Here is a 24960-nt window from a genome sequence, read left to right as displayed (position 1 = left end):
CAATATCATTAAGAAACGAGTGAAACGCCATGAGGTCCCCTGTGGCACCCACCCATACCAGAAAAAATGTAGTCTAAGTAGCGCCACCACCCCAGCACATGGCTGACGTGGCGGCACCCATAGACGAATGTCTCTTCCAGATGTGTCATGTATATATTTGCATAAGTGAGCGCCACATTAAACCCCATAGCGGTCCCTCTCAACTGGACATAATAATCATCCTGAAATAAGAAATAATTCCTAGTTAGGATGAATCTCAAAAGTGCAATCAAAAATTCTTTGCATTCCTCTGTATAGTCAGTAAGTCTTAGACACTGTTGAACGGCCTGGAGACCCAGCTCATGCTCAATCGACGTGTATAGACTACACACGTCAAAGGAAGCCAAGATGACGTCCCCAGGTACATTAAAATTCTTGATTTTAGACAAAAAAAAAACAAAAAACGCTAGTGTTCCTGATATAGGACCTAGCGGACACGGCAAATGGCCGCAAGATCCTATCCAGGAAGATAGCTACATTGCAAAATAGAGAGCCCCTGCCGGACACAATTGGCCGACCGGGACGGGCCATCGAGTTTTTATGGATTTTATTGAGAGTATACAATATAGGCGTAGTTGGTTTTCACAAAATAAATAAGTAAACAATTTTTCATCTATAATACCGCCATCTCTGGCTTGAATCAACAGATCTCCAAGCTCCCTCAAAAGTCCAAATTTTGGATCATGTTGGACTTTTTGGTATACTTTTCCATCCGCAAGCTGTACCTTGATCTCTTGCACATAGTAATCTGTGTCCATGACCACAACCCCACCACCCTTGTCCGCCGACTTGATGGTGAGGCTGCAGTCAGAGGCCAGATCCCCAAGTGCTTGTATCTCATCTGAAGTCATATTTGCATATTCCATAGGTCTCTGTGTCACATCATGTCTCAATTTATCAATATCTCTACCTACTGCTAAAGTAAATGCTTCAACAGCAGGATGATTTATCATAGGACAAAAATCACTCTTAAGAAATAATCCAGTACTGTGTAAACTCAATTCACTCACCCTCCCTACAGCAGTCATCTGTCTGTCTTGTTGCCCAGATGCCCATATCTTCAGCCTAATCATACGGTAAAACCTCTGCAAGTCCAACTCAATGTTGAACCAATTAGTTTTGGCAACAGGGCAATAAGACAGACCCTTATTTAATACATCAATCTGGGCATTATTGAGTTAACTGAAGAAATATTTACCACTATGTTTTCTTTTTCACAGTCCTTGTTCTCTGTGTCCTGGAATGGTTTTCTCTTCCTCCATTTGTGCTGACGTCACCCAACCCGCCGAGTTCTCTTGTCTCTGTACTTCTCTCTAAAAAAGGCGAGCTGGAAGCTCCACCAACATTAGATGGTTCATTCTCAGCTTTATCTCTCGAACCACGATTGGACTGTTTTCTGTTGCCCATTGTCATACTGGAACCTCTTTTTTCTCACATAGGTCTCCGACTTTTCCTCAGATCTCCTTGCCAATTATAGATATAACCTGTGGTATAATCGTCCATATCTCTTGCCCATTTGCTTCTTTTCTTTGCTTGAAAATCACTCCTAAATGTATCAAAGACTGATTGACTGTTAGACATATATGTATCAAAGTCCTCTGTAGTTAACGTTTGTTGTAATTCATCAGTCAAGGTCTTAATAATGACCTCCAATGATGTTAATTCTTTTAGCAAAAATTCCACAATTAACAAAATCAAATCAAAAGCATAATTTGTTAGAGATCTGCGTGAATCTTGCACAGAACTCTGAATTATTCAAAAACAAGTCCGGTCTTAAATGTGAACGCGTGCCTCTAGGTATCCTGTGAAGATGGTGGTATTCACTCAAGGTATGCAGGTGCAGTTCAAGGTTTATTAAACGTTTAGATTCATTTTCCAACTTCTTTTTGATGTCCACAATAGAAGGGGTAGATAAGAAAGAAACATCTCTCACCGTATTCTGAAATATCCTTTCCTCGTCCTCTCTCGTATAGGAAAACACATCAGGGTTAATAGCATCTTATCCATGTTGGTGGTGCAGGGCTCCTCTAGTCCGAATATTATGCACAAAAAGGTTAAAGAGCAGCACACAAACAAATCGGCGGTGCAATACCTTAAAAAGACCAAGGACCAAGGTCTAACTACATATACCAAAAAAAGAGCAAAGGCAGCACACTGGTATCCGTGTAACACAGTGGGTAATTTATTAACCCATGTGATAGCAACGTTTCAGCTCACTCCATGGAGCCTTTGTTAAGTCATATTACAATGTGCAAAATCAAGTGCTTATATAGCACACATAATTAAACAGTGATTACATGATTAAGTGTCAATATACTTAAAAACAATTTTAAAATACATAATTCCAAAGTGATTTCACAAATATGTACATTGTTCTTTCAATCATATAATCACTGTTTAATTATGTGTGCTATATAAGCACTTGTATTTTGCACATTGTAATATGGCTTGACAAAGGCTCCATGGAGTGAGCTGAAACGTTGCTATCACATGGGTTAATAAATTACACACTGTTTTACACGGATACCAGTGGTGTGATAACAGACCACTGGTTAGACCTGATGGCTGTCCGTATCGATATGCGGTATTCCACAAGTCATTTTCCGGTGGGGGAGGTGGATAATCCTGTGCAAAGGACGATCCCCTCCCACCGTACACACTTTACCCTTGTTTAGTATAATGGCTGTGTATTTGGGGTTTGTGTCTGAAAAGAGGGCAAGATTGCCATGAATGTAGATGGCGCCTGACTCCCGACGATAATTACGGGCATGCGCAGACCGCCTGTCCGGTCTATTACCTGTTTAAAGATGGCTATCGCTGTGCGGAGTCCCAGTGCGCATGCGCCGGATATTTAGTGCATGTGCAATGGGTTTTGCAAACACGCAATCAATGGGTGGCAACCTGGAGCAGGCACAATGCGGTTTGGATAATACTAAGAAGAATCCATGTGGATTTGTATGTAGATACCCGATTGGTATTGTTTTGTCCATCCCCCCTGATCTCTTTTCCCTCATTACACATGATGTGCTACACCTGATCTAGGAACTTTGGAACAGGTTGTAGTTTATATTGCACTTGCACTTTATGTATTGATATGATATGATGACACTACATTGCTCTGTATGAATTTATGCACTGATTACTTTATATTTGAACACTATTGTGTTTGCTTTTGTATCTACGAATGATTTGTATCACATGATTTGTATCACATGATCTGGTAATTCAATATCTATCTATCTATCTATCTATCTATCTATCTATCTATCTATCTATATATATACAGGGTGGGCCATTTATATGGATACACCTTAATAAAATGGGAATGGTTGGTGATATTAACTTCCTGTTTGTGGCACATTAGTATATGTGAGGGGGGAAACTTTTCAAGATGGGTGGTGACCATGGCGGCCATTTTGAAGTTGGCCATTTTGAATGAAACTTTTGTTTTTTCAATAGGAAGAGGGTCATTTGACACATCAAACTTATTGGGAATTTCACAAGAAAAACAATGGTGTGCTTGGTTTTAACGTAACTTTATTATTTCATGAGTTATTTACAAGTTTCTGACCACTTACAAAATGTGTTCAATGTGCTGCCCATTGTGTTGAATTGTCAATGCAACCCTCTTCTCCCACTCTTCACACACTGATAGCAACACCGCAGGAGAAATGCTAGCACAGGCTTCCAGTATCCGTAGTTTCAGGTGCTGCACATCTCGTATCATCTGAAGGCAATCGTCTATGCTGTGAAGATACGAGATGTGCAGCACCTGAAACTACAGATACTGGAAGCCTGTGCTAGCATTTCTCCTGCGGTGTTGCTATCAGTGTGTGAAGAGTGGGAGAAGAGGGTTGCATTGACAATTCAACACAATGGGCAGCACATTGAACACATTTTATAAGTGGTCAGAAACTTGTAAATAACTCATGAAAGAATAAAGTTATGTTAAAACCAAGCACACCATTGTTTTCTTGTGAAATTCCCAATAAGTTTGATGTGTCACATGACCCTCTTCCTATTGAAAAAACTAAAGTTGGATTCAAAATGGCCGACTTCAAAATGGCCACCATGGTCACCACCCATCTTGAAAAGTTCCCCCCCTCACATATACTAATGTGCCACAAACAGGAAGTTAATATCACCAACCATTCCCATTTTATTAAGGTGTATCCATATAAATGGCCCACCCTGTATGTATGTATATATATATATATATATATATATATATATATAACCATGACGTTCATTTTCTGCTCATTCATACTCTGAGGTAGTATTCGATGGAAAGAGTACCAAGCTGCAAGGTTTTACACACTGATGGAACATATGTACAAAACATTTGCATTGCAAGCATTATAAATCTAAGAATTATTCTGTAATTCACGAGTACAGAGACAAACCCTATGCATGCTATTTATTTGGCTAAACACTAGAAGGAAAACATTTACACAAGAAAAAACACTGTCTACACCCTCGTCTGGAATCCGATACAATTCTCATACAAAAACCAAGCCAACAATAAATCATAAAAAATAAAACAGAACACAGAAAAGCTATGTGAAGGAGACATTATAATGCACATTTAGGCCTCATGCACACAACCGTTGTTCTGGTCTGCATCCGAGCCGCAGTTTTTGTGGCTCGGGTGCGGACTCATTCACTTCACACTCCGTGTGCTGTTCGCATCCGTTGCTCCGTTATGTAGCCCCGCAAAAAAAAAATAACAACGTCCTATTCTTGTCCGTTTTGCGTACAAGAATAGGCATTTCTACAATGGGCCACCTGTTCCGTAAATTGCGGAAGGCACACAGGCGGCTTCCGTGTTTTGCGGACCGCATAAAACGGAACGGTCGTGTGCATGAGGCCTTAAGCAAATCTTCCGTTTCTGTGGTTTCCTCGAACTCCGTTTGTAATTCTTTTGATTTCTGCATTAGGACTTAAAAAGGTTTTCCACAAGATAGGGGGATAAGATTCTAATTGGTAGGAGTCCCCCACTGATTATAATAATGGGTTCCTGTTTTCCCCCATCTGAACAGAGACGCAGTTATGTATGTCCACTGCTGATCCATTCAACTCTATAAGTGTGCTTGGAGACAGCCAAGTACATGACTGAGCCATCTATAGAAGTCGCACTGAATGAAATGGAGTGGCAGTGGACATGTGTGAACACCGTTCCATTCAAATGGGGGAACGTCAGACCCTCTTCTTGTGATCCGTGAGGGCCACAGAAGTTGGACCCCTGCTTATCCCATTAATAAGGGACGTGTTGTTCAGGGAAAAAACCCTTACATGTAATTTACTTAGGCTACGTTCACATCTCCAAAGAACGTTTCCAGTGTGCTGTTGCGGCAGAAAACATCCTGCAGTCGTTCACCGGATACAGCATTGCCGGATTCAACAGATTGATCTGATCCCTGTTGACTATAATGGGACCCGGTGGAGATCTATCCGGCACAAATGCCAGGTTTTGGCCGGACAAGTACAGCTCCATGCATCTATTTTTCTCTGCTTGACAGCCGACAAATATGCCGGATCATCTCCAACAGAGATGTGAACGCAGCCTTAGGACACTAGAATGAATCTGAAATAAACGGCCAGACTTTTCTGGCACTGATCCCGAGTTACAGCCTGTTGTCTTCTCCAGTGGTATTCCAGGAGGGTTGACCTTACGAGAACGGTCATCTTTACAATGTGAAATGTACAGTAACCTGTTCCATTAATGAAATTCAGTTAAGCATTTAGAGATGTGTATGCCAACAAGTTTATTGACCGTTTCCAATAAACAATCAGCAGAATTGTGAATGCAGCTCTGAATCAGTACAAAATAAGAAATACAATACTTGTACAAACTTATTCTATTCATATGTAGGTTCCTACATTTTCCCTGGGTCACTCCAGACTTTCCATTAATCAGATCCAACTATTATGCTTGCTAATAGTACAAAACTTAGACCATAATCTCTAAGGTTCAGGAAATAATTAGAAAATGTTCGTTCTTCATCATCTGATGGCTGCTTAGGACTTCTGATCATGGTGGATTATCTCATCTTGCCGTGGAGAGCCAGCATCCTCTGCTGAACGGGCTTCTTGCTCTGCTGCAGGTATCAGCCTATTTATGTTACTTTCTACTTCCTCAGGGTCCAAATGCATTCTCCCCTCAGAAGGTCCTTTCTCTAAATCGGAAGAGTGTTGCTTTCCATCTGAATAAAAGCTCTGGTCTGCCTGTCCAGTCTCCTCATTAGATACATCCAGTTGTCCATGGTCGTCTTCTTCACTTTGTGACTCGCCCGCGTCCTCATTTTCTTGGGCAAAGCTGCATATCATCTGTGGCCAGCCAGCAGAACTATCGTCTTTAATCTGGAACCATTCAATCTTACCCCCTGCAAATACATTCATCATTGTTATGGTCAAACATATCATCTAGAAACTAGTTAAAACACATAAGGGGAGATTTATCAAAATTGGTGTAAAAGGAGAACTGGCTTAGTTGCTCATAGCAACCAAATTCCAAAGAAGCTGTGAAAAATGAAAGGTGGAATCTGATTGGTTGCTATGTGCAACTAAGCCAGTTCTACTTTACACTATAGGATAAGCTTCCTCTTCACAATAAAAAGAAGAATGGACAGAGCACATTGAAGAAGCCAACTTGGTTTTGAAGAGCCAAGGAGTAGACCACCATACATCCTTACACCCATGAGTGACTGGACAGGGAACAAATTAATAGGCTTAACGCGATTTCCCTCAGAGCTCTTTATTGCATACATTTTCTATCCAGACTATCTCATAATCAGGCGTCCTTTTCCCATAAATTACAGAAATAATATAAGCATATAAATTACAAGTATAATATGGCTTGACGTGTATCTAGAATGTATACGGTATAAAAATAATAGTCCTCACAACCAAGTACTCACCTCCTTCTTCACCTTCTTTCTTTTCTGTCAGAAACGTTCTGGTCATATTCAGTTTCTTTACTGTATGACACTTATACTTCAGTTTGGGTTTTGTACTTTCTCCATCTCCTGAGCATAAAAAGGGAAAAATAAGAGCTTTAGCCCCATATAAATACTGCTCTTTTTACATTCACAAGTACTGCAATTGTAGCCTGTCTCCGCAACCTTCTATAATTTAAAATACCGGCAGCAGAATAGATCTTTCTGACAGTCCAGGCCTAACTAGCATGCATACAACTGTAAGGCTACTTTCACACTTGCGGCAGAGAGATCCGGCAAGCAGTATGCTATGTATGCTAACTGATGGCATTAGTAAGACTGATCAGGATCCTGATCAGTCTTAAAAATGCCTGATCAGTCGAAAAAATGCATTGAAATGCCGGATCCGTCTTTCCGGTGTCATCTGGCAAAAACGGATCCGGCATTTATTTTTTCACCTTTTTTTCAGTCTGCGCATGCGCATACCGGAAGGACGGATCCGGCACTAATACATTCCTATGGGAAAAAATGCCGGATCCGGCATTCAGGCAAGTCTTCAGTTTTTTTAGCCGGAGATAAAACCGTAGCATGCTGCAGTATTATCTCCATCCTGATCAGTCAAAACGTCTGAACTGAAGACATCCTGATGCAAACTGAACGGATTACTCTCCATTCAGAATGCATGGGGATAAAACTGATGAGTTCTTTTCCGGTATAGAGCCCCTGTGACGGAACTCTATGCCGGAAAAGAAAAACGCAAGTGTGAAAGTAGCCTAAAAAGCATGAGGTCTCTACAGTTCTGTGGCCTCTGAATGTAAAGACAAAAAAGCGTTCTTAGTCACTGACCGCAAAGAATATCTGGAAAATTAAGTTAAAAGGGGTTGTCCGGGTTCAGAGCTCAACCCGGACATATCCAGAATTTTAGCCAGGCACCCCCCCCCCCCCCGTATAGTACACCCCCCCCCCCCGTTAGTATAGCAGCAGGTCATACTCTGATGGGAGCTCCCTTGCCCTGCGCTGGATCACGCAGGGCAAGGGCTTTTTTTATTTACAATAATACACAGGCGGGCGGAGGCTTCCGCCCAGCAGTCTATTCAGTGACGTCGCCGGCTCTGCTGGGCTGGCTTCTTTAGCGCTGCCCTAGCTTTTTTACAGGCTAGGACAGCGCTAACGCCGCCGATCAGTTCCGGTGACGTCACTGAAAATGCCTTTGCCCTGCGCGATTCAGTGCAGGGCAAAGGAGAGCTGGGGCTGCCTTGGTGAAAATGGGGATATGTCCGGATTCAGCTCTTAACCCAGACAACCCCTTTAAAAACACAAAAGTCCTGATTTATCAAGGCCGGCGTGTGCTATGCTGACCCTCATAGAAGCCTGTGCTGCTGGAGGAGCCAGGTAATTTATGATCAGGCGTAGGTGCAACTTTTCTATCCCAAAAAAAGGCGTAAAGGGAATGATAAATCCACCCTTGTATATTAGAAAGTTGTAAAACTTCTCATTGTTGAATACCATGATTAAAAGGAACCTGTGACAATGTTTCTGACCCCCAAACCACCACCTTTGTGCCGTTTAAAGTCAATTTGGTGAAGACGCTGCTAAGAGAAGTCAGGATGTCCGCATCCTAACTCCATGAAGACAGGCTTGACGGACGTCCCTGAGAACAGGGCATGCCATCACAAGCCTGGGTGAAGTCTTGCGAGTGGGTCGTTGTGGTCTACTTCTGGTGCATGTGCAGTGCCTCGTTAAAGACTGAACGAGTACACCCTGCTTTACTGGGAATGCAGCGAAAGTAGACCACAAATGTGTATAGCGAGATTTCGCAGAGCTTGTAATGATGTTCCTTGTCCTCAGGGATATCAATAAAGCATGACTGGGTGGCATTAGGGTATGGACATCATGACTTCTCTTGGCAGCATTTATACCTCCTTGAACAAATGGCGTGCAGGCTATAAAGTTAGTTTTCATCATAATGAGGGACCTCTTAGTACAACTATGGACACTTTTAGTGGTGAGATACTGGTGTTGGCTTGAGCGGTACAAGGCATCTGACAGGTTCCCTGGAATCCTGCGGTTCCCTGGAATCCTGCTAGGCCCAGGCATGCCCAGTCAGTTCATTGATGCAGCTGCTGAGAGTGGGCAGTGTACCGCTCATGCCTGGACTTGATAGTGAAGCTGGCGCGGGATCTGAGGGAGCAGAGACAGTGATGTAAAGACATGGGGCGAACTATAGTTGACAGTCTCCAGAGGGCATGTGCACTTGGAGCAATGGGAAACGCCCTTGGGCACTTGCAAACTCATTAGCGTATATATAATCAAACTTCTTTTTTGAACACCATGCTTTTGGTTTTACAGAGGGGAAGAGTATCGCACTGCACTTGCTCTGCTCAGAGTTCTACCTTAGAGCAGCAAGTGACAAATCCAATGGAGAACTATAAGATTGGTGTTTTGGGCAGTTGCCTGGGGCCCGATATTACACGACGTACAGCATCAGGGAATTCAATCATTAAGCGAACAGCGCTGCGCTAACACCAGTGGGGAAGGGGGAATTGGATGGAGTATGAGAGAGCGGTCACATAACTCAATCCCTACGGGCTTCCTCCAATCAAGTAGCAGTGGTGCCCGAGTCTGACGTAACTTCTTTAAACTGCTGATGGTGTTAACTACTAAGCTATCTGCACACAGAGAGTTCACACTGTGTTATCTGTGGTGTTACATATGACTGCAGGTAACATCTACTATATGATCTTTATGGCTCATGCACACAAACGTATTTTCTTTCTGTGTCCATTAAGTTTTTTAGTTTTTTTACGTACCATATGCGGAACTATTCATTTCAATGGGTCCACAAAAAAAATTTAACAGTAGTTACTCCATGTGCATTCCATTTCCGTATGTCAGTTCCACAAAAAAAAATAGAACATGTCCTATTATTGTCCACGTTACGGATAAGGATAGTACTGTTCTATTAGGGGCCAGCTGTTCCATTCTGCAAAGTACGAAATGCACATGGACGTCATCTGTATTTTTTGCGGTTCCATGTTTTGCAGACCATAAAATACATACGTTCGTGCGCATGAGCCCTTACTCGTAGTTATCCCTGTATTATCTGTGGTGTTACATAGGACTGAAGGTAGCATATCTACTACATTCTCTGTACTCAGAGATTTATCACTGTGGCGTTACATGTAAACGTGAGTGCGGGAGTGTCTATATTTGTGGTGGGTGTACTGGAGTGTGACCCACACCTCCCATACAGCACGGGGCCAATGGTACCCTTAATCCACCCCTGGATAGATCGGGGAGCCAGTGATAGATCAGCGACATTGGACTTATTCCCTAACTCACACTGAAGAGTCTCAGTGAATTCTTATGTGACGCAGCTTCAGCCCGTCTCCCCTGCTTCCTGCTTGTGATTGACAGTATTCTCACTGTCAGCTCTTACAAGTAAGAGGAGCAGTGTGATGTTGCAGGTCATAGGAATATCCTGAAAATTCTGGACACAGCACTTACGAATATTACATTGTTAGTCATAGTAATTTTATAATTCTGCAACTTATCACTGTAGTGACTTCACTCTACATCACTGCACTTCTGGTCATTACAAGAGGGTTAAAATAATATCTTCAGTAGCACTCTATGCATGGAGAGGGGTATGCAAAGATGACTGTGGAGCTTGGTGGGAAGAGGAGGGCTCAGAGCTGTGAAGAGTGATTAGGTAATCAAGTAGTTCACAAGAAGTCTGCAGACAGGAGAGACTGATCTATCTACGCTGGACAGCAAGTTCTGGACTGATAGACTAGGGACTACATAACACGGCTGCTCTGCTCATAATAAAAGGGTGCATGCAACTGAGCTGGAGTGAAACATTTTCCTGAGTGTAGGTGTGGCATCTACATGACACTCTTACTTGTTACACTGGTTTAGTTGCTTTAAATTTATAATCAATCTTTGCTTGACGTTGTAATGCAGCGCTCCTTGCACAAACTTGGAGACAACTTTGTGCTTAAAGGACTCTTCCTAGACTGTGAGTTGGAGTGGTTGTCTCCACTTGTAGAGCTGCCTAAGGGGGGGGGGGGGGGGGGGGCACACTACACTGCTCTACAATAGATGGTAGTGATGGGATCCTCTATATGTTATGTCATTATGGCTGAGCAGCCTGACAAACGCTCACCAATGTGAGGTATATGCAAGTGCCGGAGTGTAGTGAGGCCATGCCCCCTCCCCTCCCCCTAGGCAGCTCTGCAAGTGAAGCCAACCAGTCCTGCTCACATTCTAGAATAGGTTCCTGGCAGCTATTTTAAATGATTTCCGGAGAACCCCTTAAAACACTGCAGCCAATTAGCACTGCAGTGTAAAGCAAAGAGGATAGAGCAGCCTCACACATGAGTACTTCATATTACCATTAGGAAAAGCTGTTAAGTTTACGTCTTTGATCATAAGTATGCCCTAACTGGTCAGACTATTAACCCATAGGTAGTGTCTTATGTGACCACAGTTAGACATTTTCTTTCATTTTTGGGCATATCGTGTCACCAAACTTCCCATCTGATGACAAATGAATAAAAAAAAATACTTTGAAATGATCCATCTTGCAATAGGTACAATATTATCAGTTTCTAAAGTCTTTATCATGATATTATAATAAACCCTCTGTCCAAAACTTTACCTTGATCTGTTGACTCTTCAAAGATCACGCATGTGCCCAGAGCATCTAAAATAATAATAAAAAAGCATAACCATATAGCTTGTATATAAAGCATCTGACGTTCTGGAAGGTAGCTTATAGAGTACCTGGAAAGCTTGAAGATTATCTAGTAAGCAGACAGGCAGGCAGGCCTGTGTAATAAAAAATTAAGGCAGCCCTCTGAACTGTATTCCCCTTTATTTTCAATACAATACTTAGGCTACTTTCACAGTATCGTTTTTGCTGGATCCGGCAGGGTTTCGCAAAAATGCTTCCGTTACTGATAATACAACCATCTGCATCCATTATGAACGGATCCGGTTGTATTATCTGTAACATACCCAAGACGGATCTGTCATGAACTCCATTGAAAGTCAATGGGGACGGATCCATTTTCTATTGTTTCAGAGTTAAACGGATTCGTCCCCATTGACTTGCATTCTGGGTCATGACAGATCAGTCTTGCTCTGCATCCCAGGACGGAAAGAAAACCGAAGCATGCTGCAGTTTGCTCTCCGATATGAGAACGCAACCAAACGGAACGGAATGCATTTTGGAGCACTCCATTCTGTTCAGTTACGTTTTGTCCCCATTGACAATGAATCAGGACAAAATGGAAACATTTTTTCCCGGTATTGAGACCCTATGATGGATCTCAATACCGGAAAATATTAACACTAGTGTGAAAGTAGCCTTATAGATGTACATAAAGAGTTGAAAAGTGGGGCATGGCCTGGTCGGGCATGTGAGCGGACACAGTGCTGAGAGGCTCCCGTCCTGCCTCCCTACTATCCTACAACATCCTCAGTCTGCAGCACTACCATTCCTCTGTACGGACTCCAGGTGGCTTACCTATACTGTACGGCTCCCTCCAATGCAGAAATGACACGTACAGGCAAGAAGGAGAAGGAGCAAAGAGATGTCGAGCCTCCAGCAACACCGAGGCAAGATGGCGGAGGTGTGGGCTGCGGAGGTAGCTGCCCGCCTGGGTAGATATGCACGTTCTTCATCTGTGCCCCCTTCTTCATATGTGCCCCCTCCGACCCTACCGGTCCCCAATTCTTTACAACCCTTAGGCCCCTTTCACACGGGTGAGATTTCCGCGCGGGTGCAATGCGTGAGGTGAACGCATTGCACCCGCACTGAATCCGGACCCATTCATTTCTATGGGGCTGTGCACATGAGCGGTGATTTTCACCCATCACTTGTGCGTTGCGTGAAAATCGCAGCATGCTCCTCTTTGTGTGTTTTCCACGCAACGCAGGCCCCATAGAAGTGAATGGGGCTGCGTGAAAATCGCAAGCATCCGCAAGCAAGTGCGGAAGCGGTGCGATTTTCACGCACGGTTGCTAGGAGACGATCGGGATGGAGACCCGATCATTATTATTTTCCCTTATAACATGGTTAGAAGGGAAAATAATAGCCTTCTTAATACAGAATGCATAGTAAAATAGGGCTGGAGGGGTTAAAAAAAAAAAAGTAAAAAAAATTTAACTCGCCCTAATCCACTTGTTGGCGCAGCCCGACTTCTCTTCTGTCTTCTTCTTTTTGGAATAGGACCTTTGATGACATCACTGCGCTCATCACATGGTCCATCACATGATCTTTTACCATGGTGAAGTCACCTGACAATAGAGTCTCAATCACGTGATCTGACACACGATCACATGACCGCGAAGTTTCCAAAGGTCCTTTGACATGCGCATTAGAGAAACCGACACGCCGACATCCATGTGGACCACATCCCCCGCTCGCTCTAGGACCTTCTTCTCCAGGATTGTTTTTATTATACACCTGCATGCACTAAGGTATTTGATTATTATGTTTATCACAGAGGTATCCGATTATAATCATGTGGATGATTTAGGATTATATGGATTTATGACTGCTATTTGCTTGGCAATTATGCCCAAATCACTGCACTGTATTCATTGAATCATGATTTTGTTATGTATACTATGTAATGTTGACATATGTTGGTTTTTTATGATATTTTGACATGTTTTTTAATTGATTGGATTATTCAAGACAATTATTGATTGATTATGTGAAGCTGTATAAATATGCACATTGCACTGCTATATGTTGTCACTGCTTGAGAAAGATCCCAGAAAGCGGATCGAAACGTTGCGTGTCTGGTGAATAAAGTCTTCTACTTATTTTTACGCTTTGGATGTGCCGTGGAATTGCTTCAGCCTATTTGGAGGGTGATCGCCTCCACAGCCGCTGGCACTCCGCCTGTATTTTGGATATAGCTGTGCTGCCCAACTTTCTTTTTTGTGTCTATTCCTAATCTATGGCTATATTTTATTGCCTCACAGATGCAGCAGCTGAGGGGGTGGGGAGGACTCCTGGGGATAACGCATCTGCGCAGCGGATTATAGAAAATGAGTCTCCTGTAGCCCTACTGGAGCATAGTGGTCTCTCTGACAAGTTGGTGGGACATCCTACTCTTAATTTGATATATAAGGTTTGGCATAAGTGTCGAGACTTGCTGTCTATACGGGGCTTCACTCCTCTATAGAGAAATCCTCAGTTACCTGAAATATTTTGCCTGAAAGGATTCTCTCCTTGGGAACGGAAGGGTGTGAGGTTCTTGTATCAGCTGCAAAGAAGTGGTGTATTTAAATCATTTGAGCAATTCAGAGATGAGTTTGCCCTTCCCCATACGGCCTTTTATCAGGCCTTTTGCAGTTAAGACACGCATTCCAGGCTCAGGCAAAGTCTGTGTCGCTTACATGTACAACAGTTCCATTGTTACAACAGATTCTCACATGTGACTCCTCAAGTGGACTAATATCATCCATATATAGGAACCTGTTTGTGAAATCTGCGAAACAGGATTCCTTGGTGGTAAAACAAAAATAAGAGGGGGAGGTTGGTTCTATCTCAGAGGAACAAGAGAAAGCAGTATTGGCATTGACACCTCGGCTATCGCTGTGCGAGGGCCAGCGTATGTCCAGATTTTTTCTTATTCACCGGGTATATCCTTTCTGTTCAAGAACGGGGTTAGAAACGATGCTTCCTGCCCTAGATGTGGGGAGAGCCCTCCATCCCTGATACACATGTTCTGGGAATGTACGGAGCTTAGGATTTTTTGGACAGGCGTGTTAACTTGTATTAAAGACACATATCAAATTGCGGTCCCGCCTGGTCCGAGGGCGTGTGTGTTGGGAATATTGGACATTAAAAACTGAAATTCATGCCTGAGAGTGCAGAGTCTACTCTTCCAGGCCAGGACTGATCATCTAAGACTGATTTCTTGAACAGAATGGCCGAGATCCTTCGCATGGAAAAAAGTGTATTATATATATATATATACACATATATATATATAATATAATAATCACAGGTCGGCACTGCTGTATATGGTCACGGTGCACGAGTCTATGGGATGGCGTCCCAATGTAGAATCAATGAAAAAGACCGGCACGATGATTGATCATATATATATATATATATATATATATATACAGTACAGACCAAAAGTTTGGACACACCTTCTCATTCAAAGAGTTTTCTTTATTTTCATGACTATGAAGGCATCAAAACTATGAATTAACACATAAGGAATTATTTACATAACAAACAAGTGTGAAACAACTGAAAATATGTCATATTCTAGGTTCTTCAAAGTAGCCACCTTTTGCTTTGATTACTGCTTTGCATACTCTTGGCATTCTCTTGATGAGCTTCAAGAGGTAGTCCCCTGAAATGGTCTTCCAACAGTCTTGAAGGAGTTCCCAGAGATGCTTGGTACTTGTTGGCCCTTTTGCCTTCACTCTGCGGTCCAGCTCACCCCAAACCATCTCGATTGGGTTCAGGTCCGGTGACTGTGGAGGCCAGGTAATCTGGCGCAGCACCCCATCACTCTCCTTCATGGTCAAATAGCCCTTACTTTCAACGTTTTCCCAATTTTTCGGCTGACTGACTGACTTTCATTTCTTAAAGTAATGATGGCCACTCGTTTTTCTTTACTTAGCTGCTTTTTTCTTGCCATAATACAAATTCTAACAGTCTATTCAGTAGGACTATCAGCTGTGTATCCACCTGACTTCTCCTCAACGCAACTGATGGTCCTAACCCCATTTATAAGGCAAGAAATCCCACTTATTAAACCTGACAGGGCACACCTGTGAAGTGAAAACCATTTCAGGGGACTACCTCTTGAAGCTCATCAAGAGAATGCCAAGAGTGTGCAAAGCAGTAATCAAAGCAAAAGGTGGCTACTTTGAAGAACCTAGAATATGACAAATTTTCAGATGTTTCACACTTGTTTGCTATGTATATAATTCCACATGTGTGGATGCCATAGTTTTGATGCCTTCAGTGTGAATCTACAATTTTCATAGTTATGAAAATAAAGAAAACTCTTTGAATGAGAAGGTGTGTCCAAACTTTTGGTCTGTACTGTATATATATATATATATATATACACATATATTAAAAGACAGTGCTTAGCCAAGTTTACCAAAATTTGGGACAAATGGGTAGAGTATAGACCCATGGCGATATAGCGTGGCTTATGGATCTTTTGGCTTTGTTGGGAGGAGTTGTGATTTTGGAACAGGCATACACGAAACCGGAACTGGGATGGGGAATTGTCATGAGTGACCCGGAAAGAAGGAGCCTAGTAATTAGTTTATCTTGGAAAGGATGGGTTGAAAAGTATACTAGGAATACTGAGAGCTACATCCGTTCTGTCCACTGAGCGATATCAGCAAACCTTAGCATGTGACAATGCTGTTATAGAGGATGATGGGGAACAGATTATGTCCATTGCCGCTAAACAGTCTACATTACAGTATGTCGTTTTCACAAGTCTACTGGAACTTGCCAGTCACTTACCTTCATACTGCCCTGCAAACACGTATTTGTCAACTTGCAAAATTGGCTTTTCTGTGTTTATCCCCTGTGCAGAAAAGGAAATGAAAAAGTAATGCTAATATTCTGTATATATTTAGATCATTTATTTACCCCTACACTATACAGAATAATTAAAGGGACTCTGTCACCTCCAAAATCGGTTTCAAAGTAAGCATACCACCATTAGAGTAGGTACAACGAAACATAACTGTGCTTTTCTTGTGAAAATCCAGTTCTTGTGAAATTCATGAGAAATACTTTTTATATTTATGCCAATAAGGTTCTCGGTGCACTGTGGGCCTCTTGTTTGACAGTCCTTGAGATTTCAGAGCCGGCTGAGATGACAAATGGGATTCAGGTGCACTGAATAAAGCAGCCCCGCCCAGTGCACAAAAAAAAAAAAAATTACACTCACCAGTAATTTGATTTTCCAGAACCCATGACAGCACCATATAGAGAGAGATGGATCCGCCCCCCACAGTTGGACAGGAAGCCTCAGAGCAATTAAAAAGGGAACACCCACTTCCTCCTTCAGTGTTGTTTTCAGAGTAGACCAGTAGGAGCCATACAAATGCAATTCTTAAAAATTCTTCTCTTTTCCATTCCATTTTTATTTTTATGAAAGACAAACAATTGTCATCAATCACAAGAGCCCGGGAGAAAATTAGAGGGATGCCGTCATGGGTTCTGGAAAATCAAATTACTGGTGAGTGTAATTATCATTTTTCCCTTCATCCATGACAGCACCATGGAGAGACCGAAAGCAGAGGAATAAAAACACCCCTCAGGAGGGACAGCGCTTTAAAAGTATATGCTAAGAAGACCCCAAAGTAAGTAGAGGGAACTGAAGGCTAACAAGAGGTCCGAACTAAAAAAGTTGGATCCAGCAGGTAGGGGGACTTTGGCAGAGTTTTTTAAACTTGCATGTTCACTTTACCATTTGTGCCAATATTAAATGTGAGTGAGCAATAGAAGTCATACTCACAAGTTGCTGGTACAAAACCTTTTATTTCTTTACTTCATTCCAATATAAAATGGTACATCGTGAAGGACGCTGAGACAGACATGGTTCACACCTCCAGGCAGCGTTTCACGAGATCACGCCCCCTTACCCATGCGTGAGTAAGGGGGCGTATTCTTCCAAAACATCGCGTGGAGGGGAGGAGGTGTGAACTATGTCTGTCTCAGCATCCCTCATTATATACCATTTTATACTAGAAGTAAATAAATAAAAGAAACAAAAGGTTATGTACCAGCGACTTGCGAGTATGACTTCTATTGGTCACTCAAATACAATATTGGCATAATTAGGTAAAATGAACATACAAGTCTGCAAGTTTGAAAGACTGTTAGTTCTGGGTTAAGCAGAGCTCCTGGTGTGGACTTGTAATTGCTAGAGGTGACTGAAGTGCTTCATATTATACAGACTTTGGCAGAGCCCTTCCCAGGTGTCAAATACCCGGGCGGCTGGTGGCTGGCACACCGGCTGCAGTTGGGCAAAAACCCCTAAGTAAATACAGTGATCCCTCAAGATACAATGGCCTCAATATACAGGGTGGGCCATTTATATGGAAACACCTTAATAAAATGGGAATGGTTGGTGATATTAACTTCCTGTTTGTGGCACATTAGTATATGTGAGGGGGAAACTTTTCAAGATGGGTGGTGACCATGGCGGCCATTTTGAAGTTGGCCATTTTGAATCCAACTTTAGTTTTTTCAATAGGAAGAGGGTCATGTGACATCAAACTTATTGGGAATTTCACAAGAAAAACAATGGTGTGCTTGGTTTTAACGTAACTTTATTCTTTCATGAGTTATTTACAAGTTTCTGACCACTTATAAAATGTGTTCAATGTGCTGCCCATTGTGTTGGATTGTCAATGCAACCCTCTTCTCCCACTCTTCACACACTGATAGCAACACCGCAGGAGAAATGCTAGCACAGGCTTCCAGTATCCATAGTTTCAGGTGCTGCACATCTCGTATCTTCACAGCATAGACAATTGCCTTCAGATGACCCCAAAGATAAAAGTCTAAGGGGGTCAGATCGGGAGACCTTGGGGGCCTGGGGTGTTGCTATCAGTGTTTGAAGAGTGGGAGAAGAGGGTTGCATTGACAATCCAACACAATGGGCAGCACATTGAACACATTTTATAAGTGGTCAGAAACTTGTAAATAACTCATGAAAGAATAAAGTTACGTTAAAACCAAGCACACCATTGTTTTTCTTGTGAAATTCCCAATAAGTTTGATGTGTCACATGACCCTCTTCCTATTGAAAAAACTGAAGTTGAATTCAAAATGGCCGCCATGGTAACCACCCATCTTGAAAAGTTTCCCCCCTCACATATACTAATGTGCCACAAACAGGAAGTTAATATCACCAACCATTCCCATTTTATTAAAGTGTATCCATATAAATGGCCCACCCTGTACAATATTTTCAACATACAATGGTCTTTTCTGACCCATCGTAAGTTGAAACCAGACTCAAAATACAATGCCTCAGACTCAGATCCAACCAATCAAGGCCACTTCTCCGATAGAATAGCTGGATTAGTTGCTAGTTAGCAGCTATTCCTGACTGTTATATGTAAGGACTAGTTTTATCTGTCTTAGTTATCTGCTTATTTTTCTTAAATCTTCATTTTCATTTATCTTGGATGATATTTTGGGGCCTTGGAACAGATTACTCAACTTACAATGGTTTCAACATACCATGGTCGTCCTGGAACCAATTAATATTGTAACTTGAGGGACCACTGTACCGTGACACTATGCACTGGTGAATAGGGAAACACGAGAATGGTCAAAAATGTAAGCCAGGGCACAAGAACCAGAAGACAACCAAAGCCAAAGTCAATAACCAGAGAAACCACTCACCAGATAGCTTCAGATCCGGAGCCAGGGAAGCAACTGAATAAATCAGCAGTGAGTGGGGGAAAAGAGAAGGGTAAAATATCCCTCCACAGATCACCTGACATTGCTGAGGTCACACCCAATCTCCACCCTCAGACCAGGGAAGCACAGGCGAAGGGCTGAGAGTGTGCAGAGGAAGGAACCTCCCACCACATGTCTAATGCCTCATTCACGCATCAGTGTTTTGGTCAATGATTGTGAGCCAAAAGCAGGACTGGAGCCTCCACTGACATAAGGTATAAGGGAAAGATCTGCTCCTGTTCTGTGTTTAGAGCCGCATCTGGTTATGGCTGAAAATCGTTGATGGAAATCACTGACCCAACACTGATGTGTGAATGAGGCTTAAGTCATGAAACCAGAGGTTCCCTGGCAACAGCCGACGCTAGGGGCTCTGGCGTCCCGGGTCCCCTGACCAGCATCAGCGCTGGGAATGACGGCGTCCCGTTTCCCAGCAGCACCAAGATAGATCTCACAGAGTGAGATGCGCGCATAAAGCACAAACCTTTACTAGCTCCGCCCTCATGAAGCGACACCCCACCCCTTGTGGCCAGCGAGGGGTGAGGGATGCCCCGTCGGAGGGCCAGAGACCCCCTGGGAGAATGAGAGAAACGTCTTTGCGTGGTGACATGCTGCTGGCGAGACTGCGTCTGTCTCCCTGGCTGCCTGATACATTAGACTTTAAAGTCATAATCTCAGAAAAGAAATCCCATATGGTTTCTTATCAAGTGCGTATAAAAATAATCAGAAACAGATTTAACCAAACATTTTAGAAAGGTAGTTATCTTGACACAGGATGATCAAAACTGACGATGCCTGCTGAACCACCACTGATTCCTTCGGTGCAGATTATATTGTAAAACAGATGTTTAGATCCAAGATCTGCTGGAGGCCCATCTCCTTTCTTTCTGTTACATCTACTGGACGTACGTCAGACGCCAAAATCTCCAATTTTCCTTGCAATCTGGCAACCATGATGGAACCCTACTGTGACATCCATCCCTCCGGAGGTGCCCACGGATCTGCTGCAAGAGGTCTAAAGAGCCTCCTGGACTCTTCAGACCTCCTAGGGTCCACAATGCTGGAAACTACCACACAAAGGACCCCAGTAGACAACCGCCGACCCTCCAGGGACTCCAGATTGGCGGCAAGTATTAATAGGGTTTTGCTAGTGCACTATAACTCATGTAGGCCACCCAGACTATATAGTCCAGCCCATGTTCTTACTCCCAACCAGGAGCCTTATAGGGCTTTGTTGGTGCGCCATATATCCTGTAGGCCAACCAAACAATATAGTCTAACCCATATTTTCACTCCCAACCAGGAAATTTATAGGGCTTTGCTGGTACGTACCACCTCCTGTAGGCCTTCCAGATAATACTGACCAGCCTATCATCTCACTCCCAATCAGGAGGCTTATAGGGCTTTGCTGGTATGCCATACCTCATATAGGCCTTCTAGACAATATCGTTCAGCCCATCTTCTCACTCCCCACCAGGAACATTAAAGGGAGTCTGTCACCAGATTGTGACCTTATAGACCGCTTACATAGCGCTCTAGCATAGCAGTCTATGATTCTAATGGTGCCCAGGGCGGCGTTCATCTCGTTGGTGCCCAGGCTGTTCTGCCTCTTTTCGTCATATCCCCGCCCCAGACTCTTCCTCTGCTCGCCCCGCTCTTCCTTGGCGTCCTCCTTCTCTGCAGCGAGAACCCGCGCCTGCGCTATCCATTGCTTGGCCGGGGCATGCGCACTGCGATGCCCATTGTGGGTGTCTCTGGTCCGCCTCCTCGCCGCTGTTTCTCGCCGTTGGCCGGCGCATGCGTAGTAGCTACTGCGATGCCGTGCCCACAATGGGCATCACAGTGCGCATGCCCTGGCCAAGCAATGGATAGTGCAGGCGCGGGATCTCGCTGCAGAGAAGGAGGACGCAAAGGAAGAGCGGGGCAGGCAGAGGAAGAGGCTGGGGCGGGGATATGACGAAAAGAGGAAGAACAGCCTGGGCACCAACGAGGTGAACGCCGCCCTGGGCACTTGCGAGCCCTAATTTACATATGAATAAAAGTCAGTTTTTGCCTTGGGGGAACTTCACAAGAAAACATCAAAAGGTACCATTAGAATCATAGACTGCTATGCTAGAGCGCTATGTAAGCGGTCTATAAGATCACAATCTGGTGACAGACTCCCTTTAATGGGTTTTGTGGGTTGTTCTGTTTTCTGCAGACTAAAACTTGAAATGGTTAACCAGGCATAGCCACAAAATTAGTTCACCATGTATGCATAATCACCAAAGTAGACCGTCATCCAGACATGGTGGCACCCGCAGGCAGCCAAACACCACCGCACTGCACCGCACAGGCACAGCAGCAGAAGGAAACAGCTACAATGCATAGCTGCAGGAGCAGTTATTTCAGCAAGCATAAACATGGATGCAATCAGGTACATTAGTCACACCACCACAAAGTCCGACTTTTTAACCCCCAGGCTGCCCCGGCTCAAAGGCAGCCAGCCAGCAAGGCATAGACACAAAGGCAGTTAACCAAATAGGCATGCATAGACTCAAAGGCGCCCAGGCGTTCCGCCATGAGGCAGTCAGTGAAGCGGCCCCTGAAGCCATGAGGCAGTCAGTGAAGCGGCCCCTGAAGCCATGAGGCAGTCAGTGAAGCGGCCCCTGAAGCCATGAGGCAGTCAGTGAAGCGGCCCCTGAAGCCATGAGGCAGTCAGTGAAGCGGCCCCTGAAGCCATGAGGCAGTCAGTGAAGCGACCCCTGAAGCCATGAGGCAGTCAGTGAAGCGGCCCCTGAAGCCATGAGGCAGTCAGTGAAGCGGCCCCTGAAGCCATGAGGCAGTCAGTGAAGCGGCCCCTGAAGCCATGAGGCAGTCAGTGAAGCGGCCCCTGAAGCCATGAGGCAGTCAGTGAAGCGGCCCCTGAAGCCATGAGGCAGTCAGTGAAGCGGCCCCTGAAGCCATGAGGCAGTCAGTGAAGCGGCCCCTGAAGCCATGAGGCAGTCAGTGAACCGGCCCCTGAAGCCATGAGGCAGTCAGTGAACCGGCCCCTGAAGCCATGAGGCAGTCAGTGAACCGGCCCCTGAAGCCATGAGGCAGTCAGTGAACCGGCCCCTGAAGCCATGAGGCAGTCAGTGAACCGGCCCCTGAAGCCATGAGGCAGTCAGTCAACCGGCCCCTGAAGCCATGAGGCAGTCAGTCAACCGGCCCCTGAAGCCATGAGGCAGTCAGTGAACCGGCCCCTGAAGCCATGAGGCAGTCAGTGAACCGGCCCCTGAAGCCATGAGGCAGTCAGTGAACCGGCCCCTGAAGCCATGAGGCAGTCAGTGAACCGGGCCCCAGAATATCAAAGATTCAAACATATCAATCATCATAAGGTGTTCCTTGTTTCACAGCCCTGGAGACTGCATGCCCCAGGCTCTTCTGTCCAGAGGACAGGTCACCACACTGAAGGAGGAAGTGGGTGTTCCCTTTTTAATTGCTCTGAGGCTTCCTGTCCAACTGTGGGGGCATATCCTTCTATCTCTGTGGTGCTGTCATGGTGGAGGGAAAAAACTTATTTGCACAAAAAATAAAAGAAGAATTTCTCAGGGGGTCCAGGTTATGTTTCCCTTTCAGAGAAGTGAAGTGGTTGCTACCTTTCCTGGAGGGAGTGGGGTGCATGCAGATACAATAAACAATGCCATGCTCAGGGAAGCAGCGATATTTAGCCCATATAAATTGTTCACGTCCTCTGGGCAGGTCATCGGTATCTGATCGGTGGGGGTCCGACACCCCGGAACCCCCCAATCAGCTGTTTGAAAAGGCAATGACACTCACAGTTGCGCTGCAGCCTTCTCACAACTTCCCCTAGGACGAAGGTGCAACTGGCCTAGGTGCAACTCAGCCCCATAGAAGGGAGTAGACTGAGCTGCAATACCAAGCACAGCCATTATACAATGTACGGCGCTTTGCTTGGTAAGCTGAGAGAAGGCGTGGCATTACTGTGAGCACCATTTCCTTCTCAAACAGCTGATCAGAGGGGGTTCTGGATGGAGGGTCCCCACCAATCAGATACTGATGACCTATCCAGGTGATTGGTCATAGTATAAAACTTCCGGAAAATCCCTTTAATTTTCAATCTTTTATTTGTTTTATATTTTCAACTTTATTAAACCATTTTCAACTTTTTTGAAATAAGTTTTGTATACTATACATTGCAATACTTCTGTATTTCAGTGTATGGGAATTTTACCGGCATCCTATTACATCCATGCCATGACAACCAATTAAATCACCCCTTTACTGGATAGATCACAAAAAGGTGTATAAGGGCTCATGCACACAACCATGTGCTGGCCGGGCCCGTGCTGCGGACCACAATTTGCGGTCCGCAATGACTGTGGGGCAGCCGCATGCAGATCGCAGACCAATTCGCTTGAATGGGGTCTGCGATCCGCATCAGACGGTCCGCACTGCAAAAAAGTAGTGTATGCACTACTTTTTTGCGGTGCGGAGGCACGGACAGAAAACCCACAGGAGCACTCCGTAGTGCTTCTGTGGGCTTCTGATCCGTGCCTCCATTCCGCAACGCATCTCCCGGATTGCGAACCCATTTAATTGAATGGATCAGCATCCATGATGCGGGGTGCACATGGCTGGCGCCGTGTATTGCGGACCCTCTGTATGCAGGCCGCATTACGGTCTCGGCTGGGCAAAGGCCGTGTGCATGAGCCCTAAAAGTGTTAATAAATGTGGTGCAACACCAATATGCCCAAAATTCTGGTTCATGGATAGTGCACAGCACAAAAGGTCTTTATCATAAAGTGATACCACTCTGGGGATTATCTAGGTGCTGAAGCCCGAAATTCAAGTAGCTCAAATCTTAGACAAATACGTGACTCTTTCAATGGTGACTACAACATCAGAATATCATAGTTGCACTTTACCAGTATTTTGCACTTGTTGTTGCATTTTTCTAATATGTCTGAGTCAATGATTCCTGTCAACTCCACCAAGACAAGCTGTTCCTGAAAGGCAAGACATCAATATCTCCAGTAAAACCAGGCAGCTAAAGGATTTTGAATATTTCAAAGCATATAAAAAACCTGAAAATCCCTTTAAAGGGTTTGTCCATTTTCATATCACTCTCTGAGAAGAGCTCCTGTGTAAATGAATTGATTGCTATGGAATGAAGAAAATACAGATTTATAGTAAGAGTATGGCTACTTTCTCACTAGTGTTCAGGGCTCCGCTTGTGAGCTCCGTTTGAAGGCTCTCACAAGCGGCCCCGAACGCATCCGTACGGCCCCAATGCATTCTGAGTGGATGCGGAGCCGCTCAGAATGCCTCAGTCTGGCTCCGCTTGGCCTCCGTTCCGTTCAGCAGGCAGACACCCGAACGCAGCTTGCAGCGTTTGGTGTCCGCCTGGCCGTGTGGAGCCAAACGGATCCGTCCAGACTTACAATGAAAGTCAATGGGGACGGATCCGTTTGTCCTGGCTCCGCTTTGACACAGATCCGTTAGAAACCGTTCACG

General features: G+C 44.3%; 1 protein-coding gene across 5 annotated transcripts in view; it reads right to left on the bottom strand.

Annotated features, from left to right (window-relative positions):
* Window positions 1–5456: 5456 nt before the first annotated feature.
* Window positions 5457–24960, bottom strand: part of GTF3C6 (general transcription factor IIIC subunit 6) — a 36785-nt gene continuing 17281 nt past the window's right edge. For all 5 annotated transcript variants that reach the window (XM_040413527.1, XM_040413528.1, XM_040413520.1 and 2 more), the window contains 5 exons: window positions 24372–24452; window positions 16504–16567; window positions 11638–11682; window positions 6957–7064; window positions 5457–6422 (listed from right to left, as the gene is read on the bottom strand). In XM_040413527.1, the coding sequence (XP_040269461.1) occupies window positions 6058–6422; window positions 6957–7064; window positions 11638–11682; window positions 16504–16567; window positions 24372–24452 (663 nt within the window). In that variant the 3' untranslated portion in view covers window positions 5457–6057. The remainder of the gene's footprint in view (window positions 6423–6956; window positions 7065–11637; window positions 11683–16503; window positions 16568–24371; window positions 24453–24960) is intronic.

Source organism: Bufo bufo, chromosome 1 (assembly GCF_905171765.1).
Source record: "Bufo bufo chromosome 1, aBufBuf1.1, whole genome shotgun sequence".
In the NCBI taxonomy this organism is placed as follows: Eukaryota; Metazoa; Chordata; class Amphibia; order Anura; family Bufonidae; genus Bufo; species Bufo bufo.
The sequence above is the reverse complement of the archived record's forward strand: the minus strand, read 5'-3'. Positions and strand labels throughout refer to the sequence as shown.